Source organism: Crocodylus porosus, unplaced genomic scaffold (genome assembly GCF_001723895.1).
Source record: "Crocodylus porosus isolate Cpor-Errol unplaced genomic scaffold, CroPor_comp1, whole genome shotgun sequence".
Classification (NCBI taxonomy): domain Eukaryota; kingdom Metazoa; phylum Chordata; order Crocodylia; family Crocodylidae; genus Crocodylus; species Crocodylus porosus.
The window spans coordinates 99,942,493-99,964,711 of NW_017728931.1; the positions used below are offsets into that span (position 1 = coordinate 99,942,493).

The 22,219-nt window shown below is 39.4% G+C and overlaps 1 protein-coding gene across 1 annotated transcript in view; it reads right to left on the reverse strand.

The window, feature by feature from the left end:
- Window positions 1–22,219, reverse strand: part of ASZ1 (ankyrin repeat, SAM and basic leucine zipper domain containing 1) — a 54,293-nt gene that overhangs the window by 16,751 nt on the left and 15,323 nt on the right. Inside the window, exons 3-6 of the mRNA XM_019543423.1 lie at window positions 20,752–20,874; window positions 15,990–16,101; window positions 3,126–3,237; window positions 2,421–2,555 (exon numbers count right to left, since the gene is read on the reverse strand). Coding sequence (XP_019398968.1) covers window positions 2,421–2,555; window positions 3,126–3,237; window positions 15,990–16,101; window positions 20,752–20,874 — 482 coding nt within the window. The remainder of the gene's footprint in view (window positions 1–2,420; window positions 2,556–3,125; window positions 3,238–15,989; window positions 16,102–20,751; window positions 20,875–22,219) is intronic.

The window sequence follows — 22,219 nt, forward strand, 5'->3', positions numbered from 1 at the left end:
TATCATTTGTGATAAAAGCAAAACATCTATAATAGAGGTGAGCCCACAGAGCTTTAATGTTCAAGAACATGAAGGCTAGTACACCCACCAAATTCCAGTACAGACTGTAAAGCTTCTGTATGTACAGGATGACTCAAGAAAACCATCCTGATTTGAAATTTAAAAGGCAGTATGAGGTCATAAGTTAACTAAAATCTAATATATTCTTTTGTTGGAAAACAAAAATTCTTCACTTGCAAGCGAGCAAACTTTCTTAAAAACAAAAGTGTGAATACACTTAACTTTTGTCTATAAATATTTAGTATAAATGAATATTAGTATACAAAAATAATAATTATTGACACTCAAATAAAATAATTTTTCAAATATTTTGTGGTCTAAGTTTGCACTTAGACCAAATTCATCTAAAAAAAACTTTAAATGACATGGCACCATTAAACAAGTTGCATCTCTACTTAGTATCCATTGTTCTCATCACTCAAATCTTTACACCAATATAAATTTCTAGTTGAAAATATTCTGCAGTAAAAAAGATCAACAACATTTTTTCTTTTTGTTTTGAAGGCAGCTTGGACAAAAAGCCACTTTTGCTAGCATGTGCAAGGAAAAAAGGACCCTGGTAATCAACTTCAATGATTCATTTACTCAGATCAATAATCCTTGGCTGTCACTGGATTCCAATTCTGGTTCCCTGCCCCTCCACTGCCTGACTTCAGGCAGCAGAGCAGAATACTTGCACTGAAACCCAAGCAACTCCCCCGAAGGTAGAGAAAGCTGGAGAGCCAGAAACTAAAAATAAAGAATTGGATGCCCACACTTGCAGCAGGATGGTCTATTTAACTGCAATAATGCTGTATGCTACCAAGTCTCAGAAAAATAATAAATAGCACAGCAGTAGACCCAGCAACTCAGCGGAACTCTAAAACGAGTGACAATTAAGAGCTGTCAGGAGCTAACAGTCAAATGTCGCTTCACCTTTTTATGTTTTCAAAGTTCTCTCTGTAAGAATAATGGCTGCAGATATGATTTTATAAAAATATGAAAGCTGCAATTCAAGAGTCTGCAGCTACAAAACACCCTACTGACTCAGAGCTTTTTCAAAGAGGAGAGTAAAAATTTGGTCCTGGATCTCACTGTCATTATGGTTCTTTATTCAAAAACACCATTTCCCCATTTCTTGCCATAAAAGAAGCTGAAAGACAAGTTTTGTGCCTCCTCTGGTTGAGTATAATTTTGGTTTTCCTCTTGCCCAACTGTCTCTTGTTGCTTCCACTGTCCCTTCTTCTAATGCTTAGGATGAAAGAATTAGGGAATAAATTTCAGATAAGTGAACAATGAGATACAAATATAGAGGGGTCTTCTGAGTTGGCATCACAGCACTGGGAGCTGGCAATACCTGTAACCTTGTTTTGGTCCTAAACAGTCCATAAATTATACCTGGTGGTTATCTCAAATGGTGTTAGAAATCTGTTTGCTCTTCAGTTTTTAGAAAAGGAAATTTTCCTGAAGCACTACAAGAGTGAAGAGTAGACTATCAGATTAAAAGGAACAGGAACGGATGACATGGCACGTTATTAAAACGTATCTCCTATGTAGCCCAATCCAGTCATCTACTGGCAACTGCATTGTCTAATCCCATTCAAAAATGTATTGGGGGGAGGGGAGGAAGGGAGGGGAGAAACATTTAATATCTGCTCATGGCCTCCTAAATGACATAAAAGGCATTTTGTCCCTCACCATATATTTAGTTTGTCCAAAGGAAGAAAACAAAAGTGTTTGGAGACAGTATGTTCAGAAGCATTCTCTTGAAGTGAATGGATGCTACTAAGGACAACAAACAATCTTGACTATTGGTTCTGGTGCTGTTATTTAAGGTCATGAGCTGACTGAACCTTTTTAGATGTGCTTACTTTGCAAGCACGAATGGTGTAAAATCTTAGTACTCACTATAGAACAATAAAGCCTGCACCTCTTGCTGCATATCTGAGCAATTTTAGAACTTTTCCAGAAAAAGTTTCCTGAATGTAGTCAAAGCTGCACGTTGCAATCTATTCCAAACACTTTTTTGGTAGAAATTAACAAGATATTTCTCAAATAATAGATGCATAGAATTACCAAATCTGTTTTTTTCATGCAGCGAATACTGAAATCATACTTAAAAGCACGTAACTATTCAAAATTTGAATGCATGGAAGCTGAGACACTTTACAATAAAAGTTCTTTTAGCAACACTACAGATGTGCAATAACTTTAAAATCACAATCTCAGCATATGCAAATATGACTACTAAATATTGGGTGGCTGAAAATATATCCCAATATTAGTGCAAGTACCTAAATAAACATTGCTGCAAAAAGTTGTAACTCAAAGAGAACATTTCAGACAACACATGAAATTAGGTTATCTGTAGAGACTGATACCTCAGAATATTTATTGCTTTTGGCAATCTCTCCAGCTGTCTTTCCATCTTTGGTTTGTAGACTTTTATCAGCTCCAAGTTCAAGCAGTTTAAAAATTACACGTTTATGTCCCTGTCGTGCTGCCCACATCAATGCCTACATAAAATATTTTGTTTCATTTAGGAAACCAAGTCTAAAAAAACCAAACAGAACCAGAGTTTCTTAATTCCAGTGCAACAGAAAAACTCTCAGGTTGGTTGATATATGGACAACCCCTGCTGCACTGTGCACCTGTGTGGGTGCCCTCCCACCAAAAAGACCCCGCATGGATGCCTCTCCATCGCCCTCTCCACTGCAGCAGTTCCTGCCTGTGTGACCTCCACCTCAACCCCTACGCCAGGCCACGCTGTGCAGCACTGCACCTCCCCCTGGGGCAGATGCAGAACACAGCAGCTGGAGAAGGGAGGGGAAGCCTTGAGACTTTGGCTGCAGTATGGAAAGTGGAGGCCATGCAGGAATCCAGGGGCTTCAACTTAACCCTGTGCAGGCTGCAGGCAGCCCGCAGGCTACCAGTTAGACAGCCTTGTTCTAAATTTTACTTTACTTAAAAACAATGTGATAATTGTTTAAGAACTGTCACATTTTGGAGAATCCCTTGATGCATAGGAACAGAGAGATTTACAAAGAAATAAAATTCTATGCAGAACATAAAAGTAACTTGCTTACTGTGTAACCATTTTCATCCTGGGCATTTATTTGTGAACCATGAGCAACAAGAAGAGCAACAACCTGAGGGTGGCCTTCTCGAGCAGCATACATAAGAGGACTCATTTTTTTCCTGGAGATAGATGGGAGAAATCTGTGTTCAAATGCTAAAACATGGACCATGGTATTAGTTTTATAGCCTCCACTCAGAGCAACACTATACAACAGAAAGTACAAACAGGTACAAAACATTAAATGCATGCTTAGTTTCCATGGATTTTGATGAACATGTGCCTGAAATTCATCATATTCTTAAATGATTTGCAGAACTGAAGCCTGTATTGCCAATTAACACCTATGTTTTCACACTTCTATTATACAAATAACAGTAAATAGAAAATCAGTTATTATTTAAGGATATTAGTACCACACCATAATTAGCATGCAATACATTATGTAGATGTTCCAATTATCATAAAAGCAACATAAATTCCAGGAAATTCCAGAATGGGACATACTACTAGAGCACTCATAGGACCTTAACTCTTCCTTGACATGACACAGGCAACAGCCTTGAGCTTAGAAATTTTAATGTCTGAAGTTGCAAATTACTTGAAAGTAAGTTTTTAAAAGATATTTTCTTCTTGTCCTCCCAATTAACAGAGAGCAAATGGTGGCAGCCCTCCCATTTAGCCCAAAGTCAAAAAGCAACACTGCAATAAAGAGTTAATAGGGGCATGCCTAACTCTTACCAGTGAATGAGCTTCAGCATATGCTAAATACTGTAGTTCTCACTGAAAAAGGACAACTTACATTCTCTGAAATAAATTTTCAAATACAAAAAGACCTTCAATCTTAAAAGTAACGCTTCAAGAAAACAGATTTCCTAGAGAATTCATTTTTTTAAATTTTAATTTGAACTAATTATTATAAGTGCAAAATTAAACTCAATATTAAGGTTGCTTGCAGACATTAAAACAATCCCAAAAAAACCTGGTGCTTCACTTTAAAGTTGGCATGTTCCCACACTGAGGCCTGCACATGCCCAGAAGAGGCAATGCCTTAGTTGGACCCAGCTCACCTGATGTCTGTATATACTGGATGCTTTGGTGGGGCTTTTTTGGCACTTTATCAAATAATTGACTGAATCAGCTTTAGCTAAAAGTGCCAAAAAGCCCTGCTGAAGCGCCCGATCCATACAGATGCTGCAGAGTTAGATCAAAGTAATGTACCAATACTTCCGATAAAGCACAGGTCTTTTTTGGTTTTGTTCTTTTAATGCCTGCAAGAAGCTTAACTGAACATGGATCTGCAAATGATGCTTCCATAATTTAAATACAGAAATAGATGAAAGGACAGTGTCACACTGGGAATACATGTATTATATGACAAAGGTAACATTAAGGGTTTACAGGCTGTATTATTTCCGTCACAGGCTCCTCCTGTACACCTTGGAGCCCAAAATTATTTTAATTAACTTTCATATTTCTCCAGAATCTAGGTTTGTAGAAGTTTTAACAATATATTTTTATGATTTTTAGATTCAAGAAAGAATTAGGAATTTAATAATTAATCTCACGGTACTTTAATTGTTAGATTTTAATTCAATTAAACTAAGTAACTGGTTGTGAAGAATAAAATCTTTTGAATACCAGGAAAAAATATTCAAACATGCTTAGTCCTTATTGTAGTCTCTGTCTGCTATTTTCAAAACCACATGTCAGCATTCATCTTCTACATCCTTCCACCACTTAAGAGTACAATAGGGAGAAGTCCAAGACACTCTTGCTATCCATGTTTATGCCTATATTTCCAAGTACCAGAAAACATGATGAGAGAAGACCTGTTCACTTAGATAAATACACATCGCTGCTCCTCTCTTTAAAGGAGAACAATGTAACAGTGCTCAAGATGGCAGTGGTAATGGGAAAAAAAACAAAATACAAATACAAAAACACTGAAAAAAACCACAATCTAGGTTCACATAAGATCCTTTGCCCCTCTACCTGTGCTGTGTTTAGATCAGGGATGTTCAACCTCTAGCCTGAGAGCCAGATCTGATCCCTGGTGCCGTGTCACCCAGCCCACAGGGCTCCCCAACCAAGTGGGAAGCCCCTTTGCCTGTGGTCCTACACACTAGATCAGGAATGCTGGGCAGCACAGGGCCTGATTCTGGCATGCAGATTCCAGTATGTTGGGGCCCTAATCCTGACAAGTGTGGCCAGATGGAGGTGGTGCTGGCCCCTGGTACCCCAGAGCCCAACCCTGGTATATGGAACTGGGCAGGGCAGTGCAGGGCCTCAGGACCCAAAAGAGGCAGTATGGAGCCCAATCTGGGTGTGCAAGCTGAATCCTAGTGCACAGGAATCAATCTGAACCACAGGGCGAAAAGGTTGAGCACTACTGGCTTAGACCCATGTTCTTCAACCTTTTTAGACTCAAGGCACTCCTCAGAAAATGTCAGCTCTTAGTTTGCACTCAACTTTTGACTACAAAAACTAAATCAAGAAATTCTTCTGTTGTAAATAACTCAGAAAACCCACAACAGGTTGGAGAAGCAGCATCCCTGAAAGTAGCTCAAGGCACCCTGGAGTGTCATGGCACCCTGGCTGAGGATCATTGGCTTAAAGTATTAAACTATTCAAGGCACAAATCCTTTACACAGATCTACAGTGCCTTGACCACCTGAGCACAATGGGCATCTCTACACGTGCTCCAGGGTGGGAAGTGGGTGATTTAATTAGAGCACCTGCAGCATCATATGTATTGTATCCTGCGCTTCAAAATGGTGGTGGGGACACTGAATACATGTGAATACACCCAATTAATCAAGTCTGCTCCAACATATGCTAATTAGCACACATTGGAGCAGAGGCCCATCACGTGAGGAGGTACCCAATATAATCAACTGTCAAGATGTGTAGCAAAGGATGAAAAACTGTATAAGTACATAAGGGAAAAACATCTAAGTTTTGATTGCTGTGAATGAAGCAGCAATTCTGAGTGGACAGTTATTTTTCCTGCTAGTAATGCAAATATTTTAGCTGTACAAGAATGAAGCAGCATCTGTCTGTTAGCAAGAGATTACTTCCTAAGGGAAAAAATGGAATAATTTAAAACTTTGCAGAGTGTTTTCCTCTATTACTTACAACTGTTAATTACAATATTGACCTCTAGTGGGAAGCAGAAGAATGCATACAGCAAAGCATATGCATCTCTTTCTACACTACCTTAATATTGTGAAATACTGTGTGCTGCCTCTCCTCTTCTAAAAGATAGTTCATCTCTGCTCATCTTCTGCTATTTCTTGTACACAAGGCACTACAGAGAAACCTACTTTGCCAATTGTTCAAATAAAATGAAGAGAGCTAAAGGAGAAGCTGAAGAGCATCAAAGATTGCTGGCAGACAGAAAAACAGATGTACAGCTAAATCTAGTAAAAGACCTGGTATGGATGTGGAGAAAGAGGAGAGCCTTATTAATGCTGGTAAAAACACTAATTGTAAAAATATCTAGAAAGGAGAAAAAAACAATTAATACAGAATAGAGTCTTATATTTTCCCTTAATACCTTGAACATTAGCCCCCTTGTGCTGTTATTTCACAAATCAGTAGAAACATTTTAAACCATGGTACTTTAATTCTGGAGCTACATTGTAATAAACTTTGAAAAATCTCTAATTCTTGGCGATATTAAGGAAGTGGACATCACCTCTCCAGGGATGGAGCTGTTTATTTCTCTACTTTCCTTCTCTTATCAGTGGCAGGTCATCTGATGAATGATTATCATGACACGAAATAACCTCTTCCATCCTTTTTTTTTTTTTTTTTTTAATCTTGCTAATGTTTACACAAAACTTAAATATCTGCACGCACTAAATTACATTTCTGTTCTTGGCATTCCTCCTCTCAACAGTTTTCTTTCTTTATATTGTTGCACATATTAGCCCACCCTTATTTTATTCTGTTTTCATGATTGTCTTTTATTTTAAGCTGCCCTGAGTCTTTTTTGGGATGGGAAACAGATAAAACAAATTAATATAATGAACTTCCCACTCTGCTTTGGCACAATAAAAAGCAGTAGACAAATTTTTTTCCAGCAAAGTGCAACAGGTCACTTCGCTGGAATTTCTGAAAAAGTTTCAGGAACAAATGGTTTTGAGAGCAGCTGTTGCATAGGCACATTAATCTCGAATACCACACAGGCTGGCATGTGCTTCGTGAAATTTTGAGGCTTACCTGCCTTCAAGTACAATTACTGCTGCCTAGAGGAAACATTTAGGTTTTGGGTTTTTTTGGTATATTTTTTTTTAACAAGAGTGGAATAGGTCTTTACTATGCCATGGAGTAGGTCTAGAGCAATCCACTTCACAGCCACTAATGCTGGACACATTAGGAAGAGCCTAGCAACAGCACTCAGAACATTCCATTTTCCATTAGGATGTGCTTATATAACTATTCAATAAAGTATCAAACAACTGACTGAGTTGTAAATCCTAATGCTGGCAAAGCTTTTTGGGTAGCTGGTCCACCAGGGTGCCAACCTGCAATGTAATCAGTGGTCTGTTGGCAGTACCAGGTTTTACAGAAAGTTTCATGCAAGTCTAAAGCTGGGGAGATCATTATGCTTCTAGCTCAGTGTCAGCCGTAACAGAGAGGAGAAATTTAAACGGAGAAAATTGAAGAGGACTTGTGGACATCAAGTAAGGACCTCTGCACCAGTCAGAAGTAGCCAGCATCTCCTCCTATTGTAGAAGCATATAATAACACTGGTCTGTACAATGATGGAATTTATCTTTGGGAGAGATGATGGCCTATTGGGATCACGTGCAGAAAAAAATGCCACCAACTTTTATCAGCAAGCAATCAGTTCTTCTTGGTTGAGGAACAAAGTGGGACATATACAAAAACTGGCTTCTTTCAGGAGAATCTCTGTGAATAAAGATGAGAAGACAGCTCTGAATTGGGTGTTCTTGCTAGTTTCCTTTGTAATTTGTTCAGGCTTAGGGTAGATACTTTTAGTCTCTTCTGGTTCAAGGAGGGTGGTGGGGGCGCATACAACAGAATTAGGGCTATATAAAAAGAAAATACTACAGTCACTAGTTTCAGTTGCAACCACATAACATTTGCATTTTTTATCTGAAATGTACAAGGGTATCCATATAAAAATATACTAAATAGAAAATTCAGAAAAATATCACCACTTAGAATCAAAGCCAATCCAATCCAGAACAACAAAACAAGAACCCAAACTTCTTTCCCACCCTCCCAAAATTGCATCTAAAATGGTTTTGCAGCATGCCCTTTAAATCAATAGTCAGACTACTCTGGACAAGGGTTGGGAGGAAATATTGAAGTACAGGAGCCCTCATGTGAACAGAATTGATTTTTAACAGTAAGCCAATTGAAAGTTTTAATTGTAAGCTACTGAAAAAATGGTGCCTGTGATGTCAATGAACAGAACATAACTGAGGTGGAAAAAGTTACTAATTTGAGCGTTGTTCTACCTTGGGATGGAGGAAGGATGATGGCTTATCAAATGAGGAATCAATTACACGCCAAATCCCAAGATCCATCCATAAGACTCCATAGGAGCACTTGTTAAAATAATTAATTCAAACTGTTCATTCTTACAGCAGGAAGAGTTAGTGCAATTTGGTGCGTTTTGGGCCATAGACAGTTTGCTTCTGGTAATGAGGTTAGTGAGTTTCAGTGCTTGTTTGAAGGCTAGGATGGGTGATTCTGGGAAGATGTCTTTAAGAATTGGGGCTTCTTCTAGTATGGGTTGCAACTGTTTGAGGATTTTCTGTATAGATTTGAGGGAGGGATGATATGCCATAACCCATGGTGTGCAATTCATGGGGGTTTTCATTCTGTACTGCAGCAATTCTTTACATGGTATCCGGGTGACTCTTTCATGTGCTCTCTCTCTCTCTCTGGAGGAATGTCCTTGTTGAGTGAAAGCCTTTTTGAGATTTGTGAGATGGCAATCCCGGGTGTTCTCCTTGGTGCAAATTTGGCTTGGCTGTATTATAGCTTTCTTGGTGTGTTTAGGGTGATTGCTGGTTCTGTGCAGATGTGTATGTTGGTTTGTGGGTTTCTTGTATAACACAGTCTGTATTTTACCATTCTGGATACTGATCACCCTGTCTAAAAAAGGAGATGTTGGTGCTGGAGTATTCAAGAGATAGTCAGATAGAGGGGTGATAATTGTTGAACGTCTGAAGGAACTCAATCAGAGATTGAAGATTTTCAGTTCACATGATAAACTTGTAATCAATATATCATAAGTACAGCAAGAGTTTGATGGTGCAGTCCTTGAGGAATTCTTCTTCCAGGTGGCTTATAAAAAAGGTTGGCATATTTTGGGGCCATTTTGGTGCCCATAGCCATGCCCATGGTCTGAAGGAAGTGTTGGTTATTAAAAGTGAAGTTGTTGTATGTGAGGATGAAGTTTATAAGGTCAGTAACATCTTTGGGTCTGTACTTCGAGTTGTCATCTTGCTCTTGTAGGTATCCAAGCCTGCCTTACATACTATCCTGGTGTGGGATGTTGATATATAATCTGGTAACATCCAGGGTGGCTAGGAGAGTGTTGCTGGGAAGGTGGTCTATGTTTTTTAAGTTTTCATAGAAAGTCTGTAGCATCTTGGACAAAATTCAGTCTTTGGATGACAAGCAGTTTTAGGACTAATTCAATGAAACCTGGTATTTCCCCAGTTAGAGTTCCATGGCTGGAAATGATGGCCCTTCTCCTATATGAAAATGACTATGACCTTGTACAGATAACGGGAGACCTGGTGGGACTCTACCTATGATTGGTCTATTGCTTTAGAGGGTTACACCTTGTATAGGAAAGACCGTGTGGGGAAGAGGGGTGGGGGTATTACTCTCTGTGTCAAGGATCAATTCACTTCCCTGCAAATGGAGTTTTCTAACCAATAAGGGCATCTTGAGACGCTCTGGGTCAAAAAAGGGGAAGAACATGGGGAATGTGACATACCTGTAGGAGTCTACTACAGACCTCCCACCAAGGGGAAGAACTTGATCAGGAATTCAAAAGGGACCTGGTTAAGACTGTGCACTCCCGATGCATGATTGTCATGGGGGACTTCAACTTCCTTGACATCTCTTGGGATGAGTGCACAGCCAAATCTGACACATCACACAGCTTTCTTGCTTGCATTGATGGCCTCTACCTAATGCAGGACGTCTATAGGCTGACTAGAGGAGAGGCACTGCTTGATCTGGTCCTGGCCAAAGGGGAGGACCTGGTGAGCGATGTGAGAATTGAGGGGAAGGTTGGTGACAGCAACCATGAATTGGTCACCTTCTCAGTTTACTGAAGAGCAGGCAAATCCCTCAGTAAAACAGAAATCCTTAACTTTGGGAAGGCTGACTTGCAAACTCAGAGATTTTTGTCAGTCAGGCAATTAGAGGCCATACCACTCCTAGAAAAGGGAGTACACGAGGCATGGTCATCTCTCAAAAACAATCCTTGAAGCACAGGGGAAAGCCATTCCATCTCACAAGAAATGTAGTCAATGGACAAGGAACACCCCTTGGCTGAACAAGGAATTGTTGGACATTAATCTCAAAAGAGAAGCCTACACCAGTTGGAAAACGGGAAGCATCACCAAAGAGGACTACTCAGCACTACCCCACACCTGTAGAGAGCAGTCCAGAAAAGCCAAGGCACAAACCGAACTCAGACTAGCTACAAGAATCAAGGACAACAAAAAGTCCTTCTTCAGATATGAGGGCTGACCAGAACCTGATGGCCTTCATTGTAAAGAAGTGTAAGGTGCTTCCTACGTTGGTAGGAAGAACCTTCAACATACTTACAGGCTCGACAGCTTGCTAACATCACAACCGAAAGAGACTTGGGGGTCTTGACTGACCACAAGATGAATATGAGCCACCAACGCAATGCTGTGACTGCAGAAGCAAACTAAACTCTGGCGTGCATCCACCGATGCATCTCCAGCAAAACCAGGGATGTCATCCTCTCACTTTACTCGGCCCTGGTGAGACCACAGTTGGAGTACTGCATCCAGTATTGGGCCATCCACTCTAGGAGGGATTTGGAAAAGCTTGAGAGAGACCAGAGGAGAGCCACTCGTATAAGCCAAGTCCTGGAGGGCAGACCATACGAAGAGAGGCTGAGGGACTTGGGATTCTTCAGTCCGGAAAAAGAGAAGGCTCAGGGGGTTCTAGTAGCAGCCTACAATTAGATAAAAGGGGTACATCAGGAGCTGGGAGAACATCTGTTCACCAGAGCTCCCCAAAGGATAACAAGGTCTAACAGCCATAAACTCCAGGAATGTCAAATTATACTAGACATAAGAAAAAGTTCTTTATGGTGCAAGTGTCCAGGGTCTGGAACAGACTCCATCCCAGAGGTGGTGCAAGCACCTACTCTGGACTCTTTCAAAAAACATGTGGATGTTTTTCTTGCTGGGGTCACTTGATCCCAGCTCACTTCCTGCCTAGTAGGGCTGGACTGGATGATTTCACAAGGTCCCTTCCAGACCCTAATGTCTATGAAATCTATGAAATGATAGGTCTGCTGTGGTTCCCTTGTTCGTGGATTTTAGGAATCATGTAAAAAGTCCCTGGGTTAGGTAGTGGAGGGATCAAGGTTCTGTAGTTTTTCTTGTAGTTGTGATGGAAATGATTTGATGGAATTGTTGAGTTTCAAGGTGAAAAGGGGAGTAGGATCTTCCTGTAGTTCTTTGTAGTAGGTGGTGTCATAGAGTTGTCTGTTGGCTTCTTTTATGTAGTCTTCACAGTTAAGGATGACTAGGCTCCTCCTTCAACTTTTGGTTTTATTACTATTTGGTGGTTAGATCCTTTCTCTCTGATAGGGAGAGGCTGTTATGGTGGCATGTGTTGTTATTTCATTGTTCATTCTTTCCCTGAAGTAGTCAATATAGCGGTCAAGATTAGAGTTTCATCCACCAAATGGAAATGGATCCAAACCATGCCATGACAAAAATGTAAAACCTGCCAACATATCTTCACCACCCCCACAATTACTACACTTGGATCTTAGAGCTACACCTCCAGAAATGTAATATAAAACTCATCCAATGCACCAAATGCCCTGATGGAAAATATGTAGGAGAGACCAAACAAGAACTGCACACCAGAATGAACACACACTGAAAATCTATTAAAGACAGGAATGCCACATTACCTGTGGGGGCACATTTCTCACAAAAAAGCCACTCTCTCTCCAATCTCTCAGTTCTAATCCTCAAAGGGAACTTACAATACACTTTCACAGATGTGCTCATGAACTTCACTTGTTCAACCTCCTGGTTACAAAAAATAATGGACTAACTATAGACATTAGATTTATGATATATTATCACCTGCCTAACATCTGACTCCAGGTACCTCTTTACTACTTACCAGCTACTTTCATTTCCCTTCCCTCCCCACCACTTGTCTCTCACCCACTGACTTCTCAGTTTGGATCTGCACTGACTGCTTTTCTTGCATGCATACCAGCCTCTCGCTTCTTTACTATTCATTCCATCCAGGAAGAACACACACCAACTGCAGATGTGTCCTTACCCTGGTGAAGGGTATTTATACCCAAAAGTCTGCTAAGAAGAATTTTTCCAACTATATGAGTTGGTCTAATAAAAGATATCAGACTTACCCAAAGAAGTTTGTCTGCCTATGTCCTTAGACCAATGGAGCTACAACCTATACCCCACTAAAAGGAGACATGACAGTAACCTTCAAATACCTGAAGGGCTGCCATAAAGAAGAGGGACAGTACCTTTTTTCTCTTATTGCAGAAAGGAGGATGCAGCCCAAAGGCTTAAAATTACAGCAAAGTTTAGATTGGCTATCTGGGGGAAAAAAAAAATTTCTTCGCTGTTAGAACAATGAAGCAGTGGAATAGCTTGCCTACGGAATTTGTGGACTCTCCATCAGTGGAGGTGTTCAAGATGTTGGATATCCACTAGTCAAGGATGATCTAGACATAGCTATACCTATGTTCAATTATGGGAATCGCCTATGCTTCTGGGCTTTGCTTGTTGCCCGACTCCACCCCCACACAGTGTTTTTAAGCCTTTCTATGAGGCATTGGGTGTTGGCTACAGGCTAGCTACAGCCAAGGCTAGGGACTTTGACCAGTTTTTGCCAACACTCCTGCTGGGACCAAAGCAGGGGGTTCCTGGCTAGAGGGTCTTGTCCCTCCACTCAAGGTTGACCCATTATGAGGGCTCCTATGCTCTAAGAATAAATAAAAGGTAATTTTAAAAAAGGCCCAACAGTTATGTTTTTATATATATCTCCACTAGAGGGCGACTAAAGAAAGCTTCTGAAAAAAGGGATCTGATTTTCCTAAGAGATCATGCAAAATAAGCAAATCAAGCACAATGAAAACATAAACAGTAACTATATTTCCAACTGACATGACTAAGTTTTTCCTTTTTTTTTACTTTTAAGAACATACACATGAAGCAGTGATCGTCATCAAGAATGTATGTGGCTCTACAATGCTAACTATTAAGCATATCTGACACAAACATCTCTGCCATGAAGGTGATCCTGTTTCTCAACATACATAAAACATATGGTACGAGCACAGGCTATCCTTTTATAAAAGCCATTTTAAGTATTATCTAAAGCTAGATTTGGCAAATGGCAATCACTGAAAACATTCAAGGCATCAGAAATGCTATAAAAAATACAACTCTACAATATTAATGATAAGAATGCACACAGCATCTTAATTTCAACGTAGACAGGTCAGATCTCAGAACTCATATAAGAAAACTGCTGTGCAACATATGAGATGAAAAAAGTTTTCTTCTGCATGCTTTGCAAGCCAGATTAAGACTTCTTCCACTTTCAGTTCATGCTTATGCTTGACACATAAAGATAAACTTACTTTTTTTGTTTAAAAAAAATCCTTTAACTAATTTAGCTACTACCACATCAACCAGTTTTATGACAGCATGCTGGCAACTTTTACCTAATTTAAAATATTTTCTCTTCAGATGCAGAGATCTGCTATTCTTGGCAAACAGACATTTCTACCTGTCCTCTTAGGTTAAAGACAAGCTTTCTGTAGTAATTAAAGGGAAGAAAACATCTCAACTTCTGCCTGGACAGATATTCTTCTTTCCTCCAGAGAAGGGAGATTCAAAGAAAATTCAGACTTATTATCCTGAAAAGTATACATAGTATTTCAAGGTGAAACGGTCTGAGAAAAGGAAAGTTTTGTATCTGGTCAGAGTAAACCCTTAAAAGCGATGGAAGGCATGACTACAACTGAAAAAAGAAAAATCTAACCTGGGGGTTTGAATTAACAAAGAAAGAAACAGTTAAGAAAGTTCTTAAACCTTGGTTTCTCACTCTTTTTCCATCTGGGACACAAAAACTATTTGGTCTCCTTCCTTCTCGGCTTGTTCAGTGGCAAGGGCAATGCTGCTTCAAGAGATGCAGAAGCAACCTGAGGAGCCCTGAGGAGTTTCACCATTCCACAGACCTGAAAAGCTGTGACTGGGAGCCAAAGTAGGCTCATTCAATGGGAAGAAGATGCCACCAGGACCCTAGGAAAAAAAAATAGCAGGAGGGGGAAAAATAAATTGTTGTAGGCAAGATGCTGTGTGTGGGAATTTGCAGGAAGAGAATTCATTTACTTATATTGATCTGATAACTGGATCCTGGTGCAGGATTAAGCATGATTTAAGTGACTGTTGAGATGAGATAAAACACAAGAACAAAAAATTGGAAGAAAGCATGTTTTCTGTGGGGACAGCCAGGATCAGGATTAAATGCAAGGCTCTCAGTCATATTTGATCAAGGTACAACATAAGAAATCAAGTTGTCCCCTTCTGTGGCATGCTGAAATTGATTCTCTAATTAACAAAGTTTTGGTTGCAACTTTTAAAATGGTTTCTCCAATACAGACTAGTTTCAGTAAAAACTAGTACATATATACATTTCACTGGGACTTTTTTAATTATTACCAGAAAGGCACCTAAAACTGGTTCAAGAGATGCAGAAGCAAGCCTGAATCACGAGCACTCTCTGGTACTACAGTGTCCGTTCCTCAACTTTTTATCAACAACCAGGCTTCAGCCTCACTTCCTTTCCCTTGTTTATGCATTTCCCATCTTTTCTTCTTTTAATTCAGAATGATCTTGGACTTAGAGACACTGCAGAGCTGTACACAGCATGTGGATGGATGATTTTTTTCCCCTAGCATCCCTAATCTTTTGTATTTCATTTTTCATGTATGGCATTCAAATGTCACACTTGATACCTTTGGAATGCAATAAATTAATAAAACAGTTGTCACGTTGTCCTAAGTTCACAGCACTAAAATAATGAAACCTAAGAAGGTAATAAATAAAATATAATGTAGTAAGCAACAATCATTTGACTTTTCTTTTAATGAAATAGATCAAAGTACTTTATTACAATACAGTATTAAACTTTATTTAATTGCCACTGCTACAGTGCTATTTATGGCTAAATTTATGATCTGAAGCAAAAATATAACACTTTTCCCAGGCTATTTACCTTTACTGAAATGTGCTGTTTGTCATTTGACAAAGTTAACCATCATACACTGATAAGGTCAAGGCTTTTGAAATCATTACAAGGTAGTGCAGACTTTTTATCTTATCAGTAGCAATAAATGTTCTGCTAAACTTGAAGTGTTACACAATTGCTTCATTTTAACAAAACTTGCACAGTAACTACACAATCTGAAAAAAGCACCTTTTGAACCAAGCAACTATTTAATTAAAACATCTCCGTAGTACCTCCCATCCAGGATTTCTGAGCAAATTACATCAAATTAGTACACACAAACATTCAACCAAGAATGTCAATTTTAATAGTGCCTTACCTGCAAGCAACACTGGGATTAGCATTCCTTGAGAGAAGCAGTTCTACACACTTCACAATCTGCTCCTCTGAAGCATGTGCGGTACACGCAGACATCAAAACTGTATACTGATCTGTATTGAAAATTACAATCGGAGAGTGATGCCCAGGAAATTCACAAATACTGTGGTCTTCATAATTTGGAGCAATGTGTTTTAAATACTTACTGCATCTAAATAATAGCTCAAACTATTCAAGTTTGATAATGTTACCTATTTAATATTTAGAAACCCTTAAGAGACTGGAAATTTTCAGTACAGTTAAGATAACTGGCACTATGAATTCAAATAAAATCACATACCCAGAGAGAAATTTATGGAGACCTGATCTCCTTAAGACCTCTATTGTTTTTTACCCCAAACAGAAATTTGTAGAGTAAAAAAACACCAGGAATTTCAAAAAACACAAGCAAATCACACTATGTAACAATCCCATCTCATGAAACATTAAAGTAAGTAGCAACCCTAAGATTCCCCAGGGTATGTCTCTATAAGAGGAGAAAGCCAGGTGCTGCCGGGCAACCTGAGGGGTCTGATCCTGTGTGGGAATTTCCAGGGTGCACAGGACTGAGCCCTTCAAGTCCTGGGAAAACACATCGCCTGCTGCCCTACAGCATCAGTGGATGGGACAATGGACAACATGCATTTCACCCAACATCCCAGCACAGCTGATCTGCTTCATTTGGCAATTTCTATTTCTAGTCTAAGTAATAAAGAACAAGAAGCAAATATAGACAACACACATAATGAACCTGAAAGCAAAGATAACAAGGTAGACTGGTTGGTAGCAGTGGGAGAGGGAAGATTTATTTTTTTTAGCATGTTACTGAAACATCATTTAGTGTATTTTACCATTTAAAAAGTCAATACATCACAAAATATTATGATTATTTTCACATATTTTATTTTTTCAATCTTCAAGAGTGATGTAATAAAATATGCAACAATTTATTTTATTAAAATGTCTGTAAACACAAAATCTAAATCTAGTTTTCCTTAAAAACTCCACTGAGAAACTTAAAGCTTTGGTCACATTTTATCATACTTCAACTTAAAAATCTGATACATATTTGAAAAAAATAATTCCACTGTATTTTTCTTACTTGAAACCATGATGAGATATTAAAATAAGTTTATAAAATAAGGAAAGGGACATGATCAACTTCTATACAAGGCATTTGAAAAACAGTGAACTTTGAAACAAACTTCAAGTATCTAACCAAACAAAATGAAATTTCTAAGTCACTGTTTAACTTCTGTGAACAATAAAAGAATGCGGTTGATTAATAGTCTGACAAAATCTTACACTTATTATCAACACTGACATGTGTACTGAAAGCTGGCAGGAGTATTTTAAACAAGGGTAATAATAAACCATACTAATTTGGCAGCAGTGGGTAGAGGTATATATTAAATATTAATGTTCAGTATCTAACTTAATGACCTAGAAAGGTAGGAAACATGAACATGCTTCTAAGTTAGTTAATAAACTTACAGAAAATAATGTGGACTTAAAATATTCTAAGGAAAAGATAGTGTTGGAGTGACATTGCAACTGTGGTCCAGGATACAGGAGTGGATTAATGCACAGGCCTGTGGGCCCCTGCCAATCAGGGCCCCCCTGGAGGCAGGAACAGGGGCCATGGCAGTGGTTCACTGTGCTCCCGTCTGCAGGGGAAAGTTCTGGGAAGCACCGAAGCTCCACTTCCTGTTAAACACATGAGAGCCAGAGGGAGATGGCAGCTTGTCTGACCGTTCCATAGGGACTGCCAGGGTGAGGCGGTAGTGAGGATTCCTACCACCCTTGCTGCTCACTGTCCAGCTGGTCTGTTCTCTCCCATCCCTGTGCCTGAAAGAAGCCTGATGCTGTCCTCCCTCCCAAGGGTCAGGTCAGAGGGCAGGCAGGTGGCTTGAGATGGGCTGCTGTGCCACTTGTGGTGTGTGTGTGTGTGTGTGCGCGCGTGCGTGTGTGTGTGTGTGTGTGTGTACACATCTATATAGAGACAGATACATGTAGAGAAAGAGACACATTATGTATATCAATATATTTCTACATTTTGGGTACATAATTGTGCAATGATAGAATTAAAACACAGGTGCAATGGGCATAAAAAAGAGAGCTTTACAATATATGAAGTTTAGCACTTAATGTTTCAGGAAAGATAAAAAAAAATATTGGGATGTATTGTGTATGCCTACTGCTTTATTTTAATTGCAAGAATCGCTAACGGTATTCTTAGACTCATACTTGAGGCTATAGGTCTGGTCTGTATTTTTCTTGTAGTAGTTAACCGTAGTGCACGTACAATGTAAAATGCGTATTTTAAAAAAGTCAAACAAGAGTCTACATGACTACTAAACTAAATGTTATTATACATTTATGGTGATCCCATGCATCTAAGGCAGTATTGCACTCAGTTTTGTGTGTGGCAAAATTGAGTAGTTAATTTTGACATTGCATATTGTGCTTTATTTATTAATGCAATGTGTAAACATTTAATGGATCTATTTATTAATGCTTTTTGATACATTCATGTTTATCGTGGGGTGTGCGGGGCCTCCAATTTTCCGTTTGCCCAGGGCTCCAACAAATCTTAATCCACCACTACCAGGAAGCATGCAGAGGTAAGGATTTTTGTGGGTGATATCTTTTATTGGACCAACTCCATATTTGGGATAGCCTTAAGGTATCACCCACGAAAATCCTTCTCTACAGAGAAAAAAATCTATATGCATTAACTTTGAAAGAGACTTGAAGACATCAGACTTTCAATGTTTTGTGCTGCGACTCGCACAGATTTCACATAAGATAAGAGAACATGTGGTATCCCAAATGAATAGTTAACAGCCTTTGTAGAGTGGGACAAGGGACTCATTTTTGCAGCAAAGCTACACTTACTAATGAAGCAACGGACAGGGCAGAGTGGCTTAACCTCATAGACTAACTTGTTCAGAGAAGCACAGCCTTTGAAGGCTATGGTCTACAAAAGCCCAAACATTTACCCAACAGCTTGCCCCAACTATACAGTTGGTCCAGTAAAAGATAGCATAAAAATCCTTGCCTCCTAGTCACAGATACTACTTGTAACAAAAACAGGTAGTTTCTGTCACAGCTGCAACTTTGCTTCATAGCTAGGGAGCTGCATAATTCTTGGGGGCTTCCCCCTGATTTCATGGGCAGAGTGAGGGCCCGGGCAGCCATTTCACAGGCAGAAAGAAATTCACTAGGTCACTATTGATTGCATAAGTAGACCATAGCTGTTGGATAAATGTTGGGCATCATGTGTCTTTTCTCAGGTCTAGAAAAAGCAGCCAGGCTAAGCTAAACAGCCGAAAGAAGACTTCATGTAATGACTGGAGGGACGGAGCAGGGCTATGAAATAAGAATAAAAGGGTGATATTAGGAGCCATTGTAAGACAAAAAAAGGCAGTATAGTAGGCAATCTAGTTAGTTGCAGAGTGAGAACAGCAAGAAATAAAAGGAGTTGCTATTTAAATTATTTAAAACAAAATTCAGCATATTTTGTGTTTTTGTTGTTGCTGGATTTTGTAAAAGAGATCATTCTCCGCACTCAGGTGGATTATGTAGTTAATTTCTCTACATGGTAAAAATCAGTGGTTGTTTTGCTTAGGGTTGGGTTGGGTAGATCTTCCACATAGGAAAAGTAAGGGGGAAGAAGAAAAATATAAGTACCTACAACCTAAAAAGTTGAGATGGGATATCATGGTTAGACATAGTATTTGAAATTATGTTAAAATTTGAAGTTAAAAAGATTTAAAATTTGACAATGGTTCTTTTATGCTTTTAGAATTATTTGATGATAATGTGCTGCAGTTTTAGGGAACTGAAAACATAATTAATGCACATTCATTTATGGGGTAGCAGATCATCATTCCTCGGGGACTTCCAGTTCCAATGAGAAGATTTTTTGCCCTGTACAGCCAAATAAAAAGAGAGTAAAATGAATGACAACTATTTTTGGAAGTTAACAGAGCCATACTAGTCTGAAGTTAAGCAGAAAGCATGGCAGGGCGACACCTATATACTCTGGATGTTCATCCCATCCAACCCCATGGAGGTGACCTTGTATTCAAGATCTGGCTTGGCAATGATGCAACCCAGCACATAGGGCCATATTTTCTGGTCTGTGAGGAGGTTTGGAGGCTGGATGGCACATCTCTACGGGATGGATCCAGCTCCCAGGCATTAGGTTGAGAACCACCATTCAGAAAGGCATGAGCTTTCATAGGCTTCGGCCTACTTTGTTAGATGTTAAATTAGAGGTCTTAAGGAGATCAGATCTCCATAAATTTGTACAATCTTTACCAAATTGCACCACCATCCTGACTGTAGACTATACATGTGGGAATGGAATTAATACAGCCATATGCTGTAATTTTGGACAAATATTTTCTTTGCTTTATTCACAAAGGCAGCAAATGAGGTCACAGTTCTAAGAACACAATTAAACTTGTGTTCTACTTTAGAACTAGTTGAGTACAACACGTAAATCCAATGTCAACAGATTTTTTTTCAGTTTCAGGGTGGTGGAGTGGGCAGACTATTTTACAGCCTTCTACAATCTGATTACCTTCTCCTGATTACAAAGCCAAGTTTGAGATCTAGTCTACTTTACTTGTGACCTGTCTCCCCTGTATACTTAATAAAGGACAAACAGGATAACATATACTGGTGAGAGGCAGAATTGCATTTGTTAATCTTACCCTTCTCAAAGCTTGCATTAGCACCTCTGTCAAGTAGGATACGTACTAGCTCCACATTAGCAACACTAGCAGCATACATAAGGGGAGTCCATCCAAATTGAAAACTATTATCTACACTCATACCTGCAAAAACAGTAAAAATATATTGAAGGTAAGAACATACTTTATAAAACTCACTCCAATAGACAAAGTAAGCATAAATTTGTAACGGCTTCTGCAAATATGTTTGTATTTAATCTTAGAGAGAGAAAGAAAGTATTTTATTCCATATTTCCATCTTCTTCAGTACATCTCTCCTTGGAACTCTAGAAACAAATTCCAAAACTAAGTATCAAGAAACCTGATTCTTACCCCAAGATATTAAGTATTACGGCTTTTCAAACATGATCCAAAGACAGAAGCAAGAAAGACAGATACATTTTAGAGGGCTAAGACAAAACACTACTGAAGTCAAATAATCCCCTAAGCAGTGATCAGCTCTATATTTGTCATAAAAACCGCAGCAATGTTCCAACAGAAGAAGCAAGTTTTGGTCCTGGTGCTATAAACTGGCCTGTTTGGGAGTTTGCCCATCCAGAAACACTGCAGTACTCAAGTCAATTCACCTGCACTATGGCAGCCTATACATGTTCTCAGGGGGTGGGAGGAAGGCATTTTAATTAGAAAGGTTCCTGGAAAGCGGCTCTAATTAAAATGCCTCATTGCCACATCTATTAAGTCCCTGCACATTTAAAAGTGGAGACAGGACTCTCTAGCTAAACCTCATTTGTTGAGGTTTAGCAAAAGTGCTCCTGCAGCCATTTTAAAATGTGCAGAAGCTTAGTAGCTGTGATGATGAGTCGGCTCTGACACCTAATGAAAACGTGAATGAGCACGTGTATAGGCAGCCTATGGTTTTTATGCTTCAGAACCCTTCCCTTGCCCGTCCCTCTGCCTGCTAATTTGCCTTACCTTTCTAGCAGAAACTGCTTTACCATTCAGCACAACTGAGGGCCAGATTCCTATTATTAAACATTTAGTTGGCACTTACACATCTAAATCCTTCATTCATTACTATTATTAACTTATTCCAAACTGCTTGAGCTCCTGAAAAATCATTAATGCGCCTACTTTTGTAATGTGCTTTCATTTCAGCCTTTATTCTAAGACAGGAAAAGTGGCAAAGAGGAAGCGCCGTCCATATCACATCAATGTTTTCAGGAACTCAGACAAGGCAGAACAGGATCAACTCAGATGCCTAATAAGTGAAATAGTATCATCCCTGAAGGAGGTGTGGCTCTGGTTGCTAAGCAACCAACTCCCCACCCCAGGTGGGCGTGACCCAAGCTAGGGTGCTAGAAACAAGAAGCAGCTGTTTGGCAGAAGCTTTTGCTGGCCACCCCATAGTTTCATAGATTTCATAGACATTAGGGCTGGAAGGGACCTCGGGAGATCATCGAGTCCAGCCCCCTGCCCAAAGGGCAGGAAG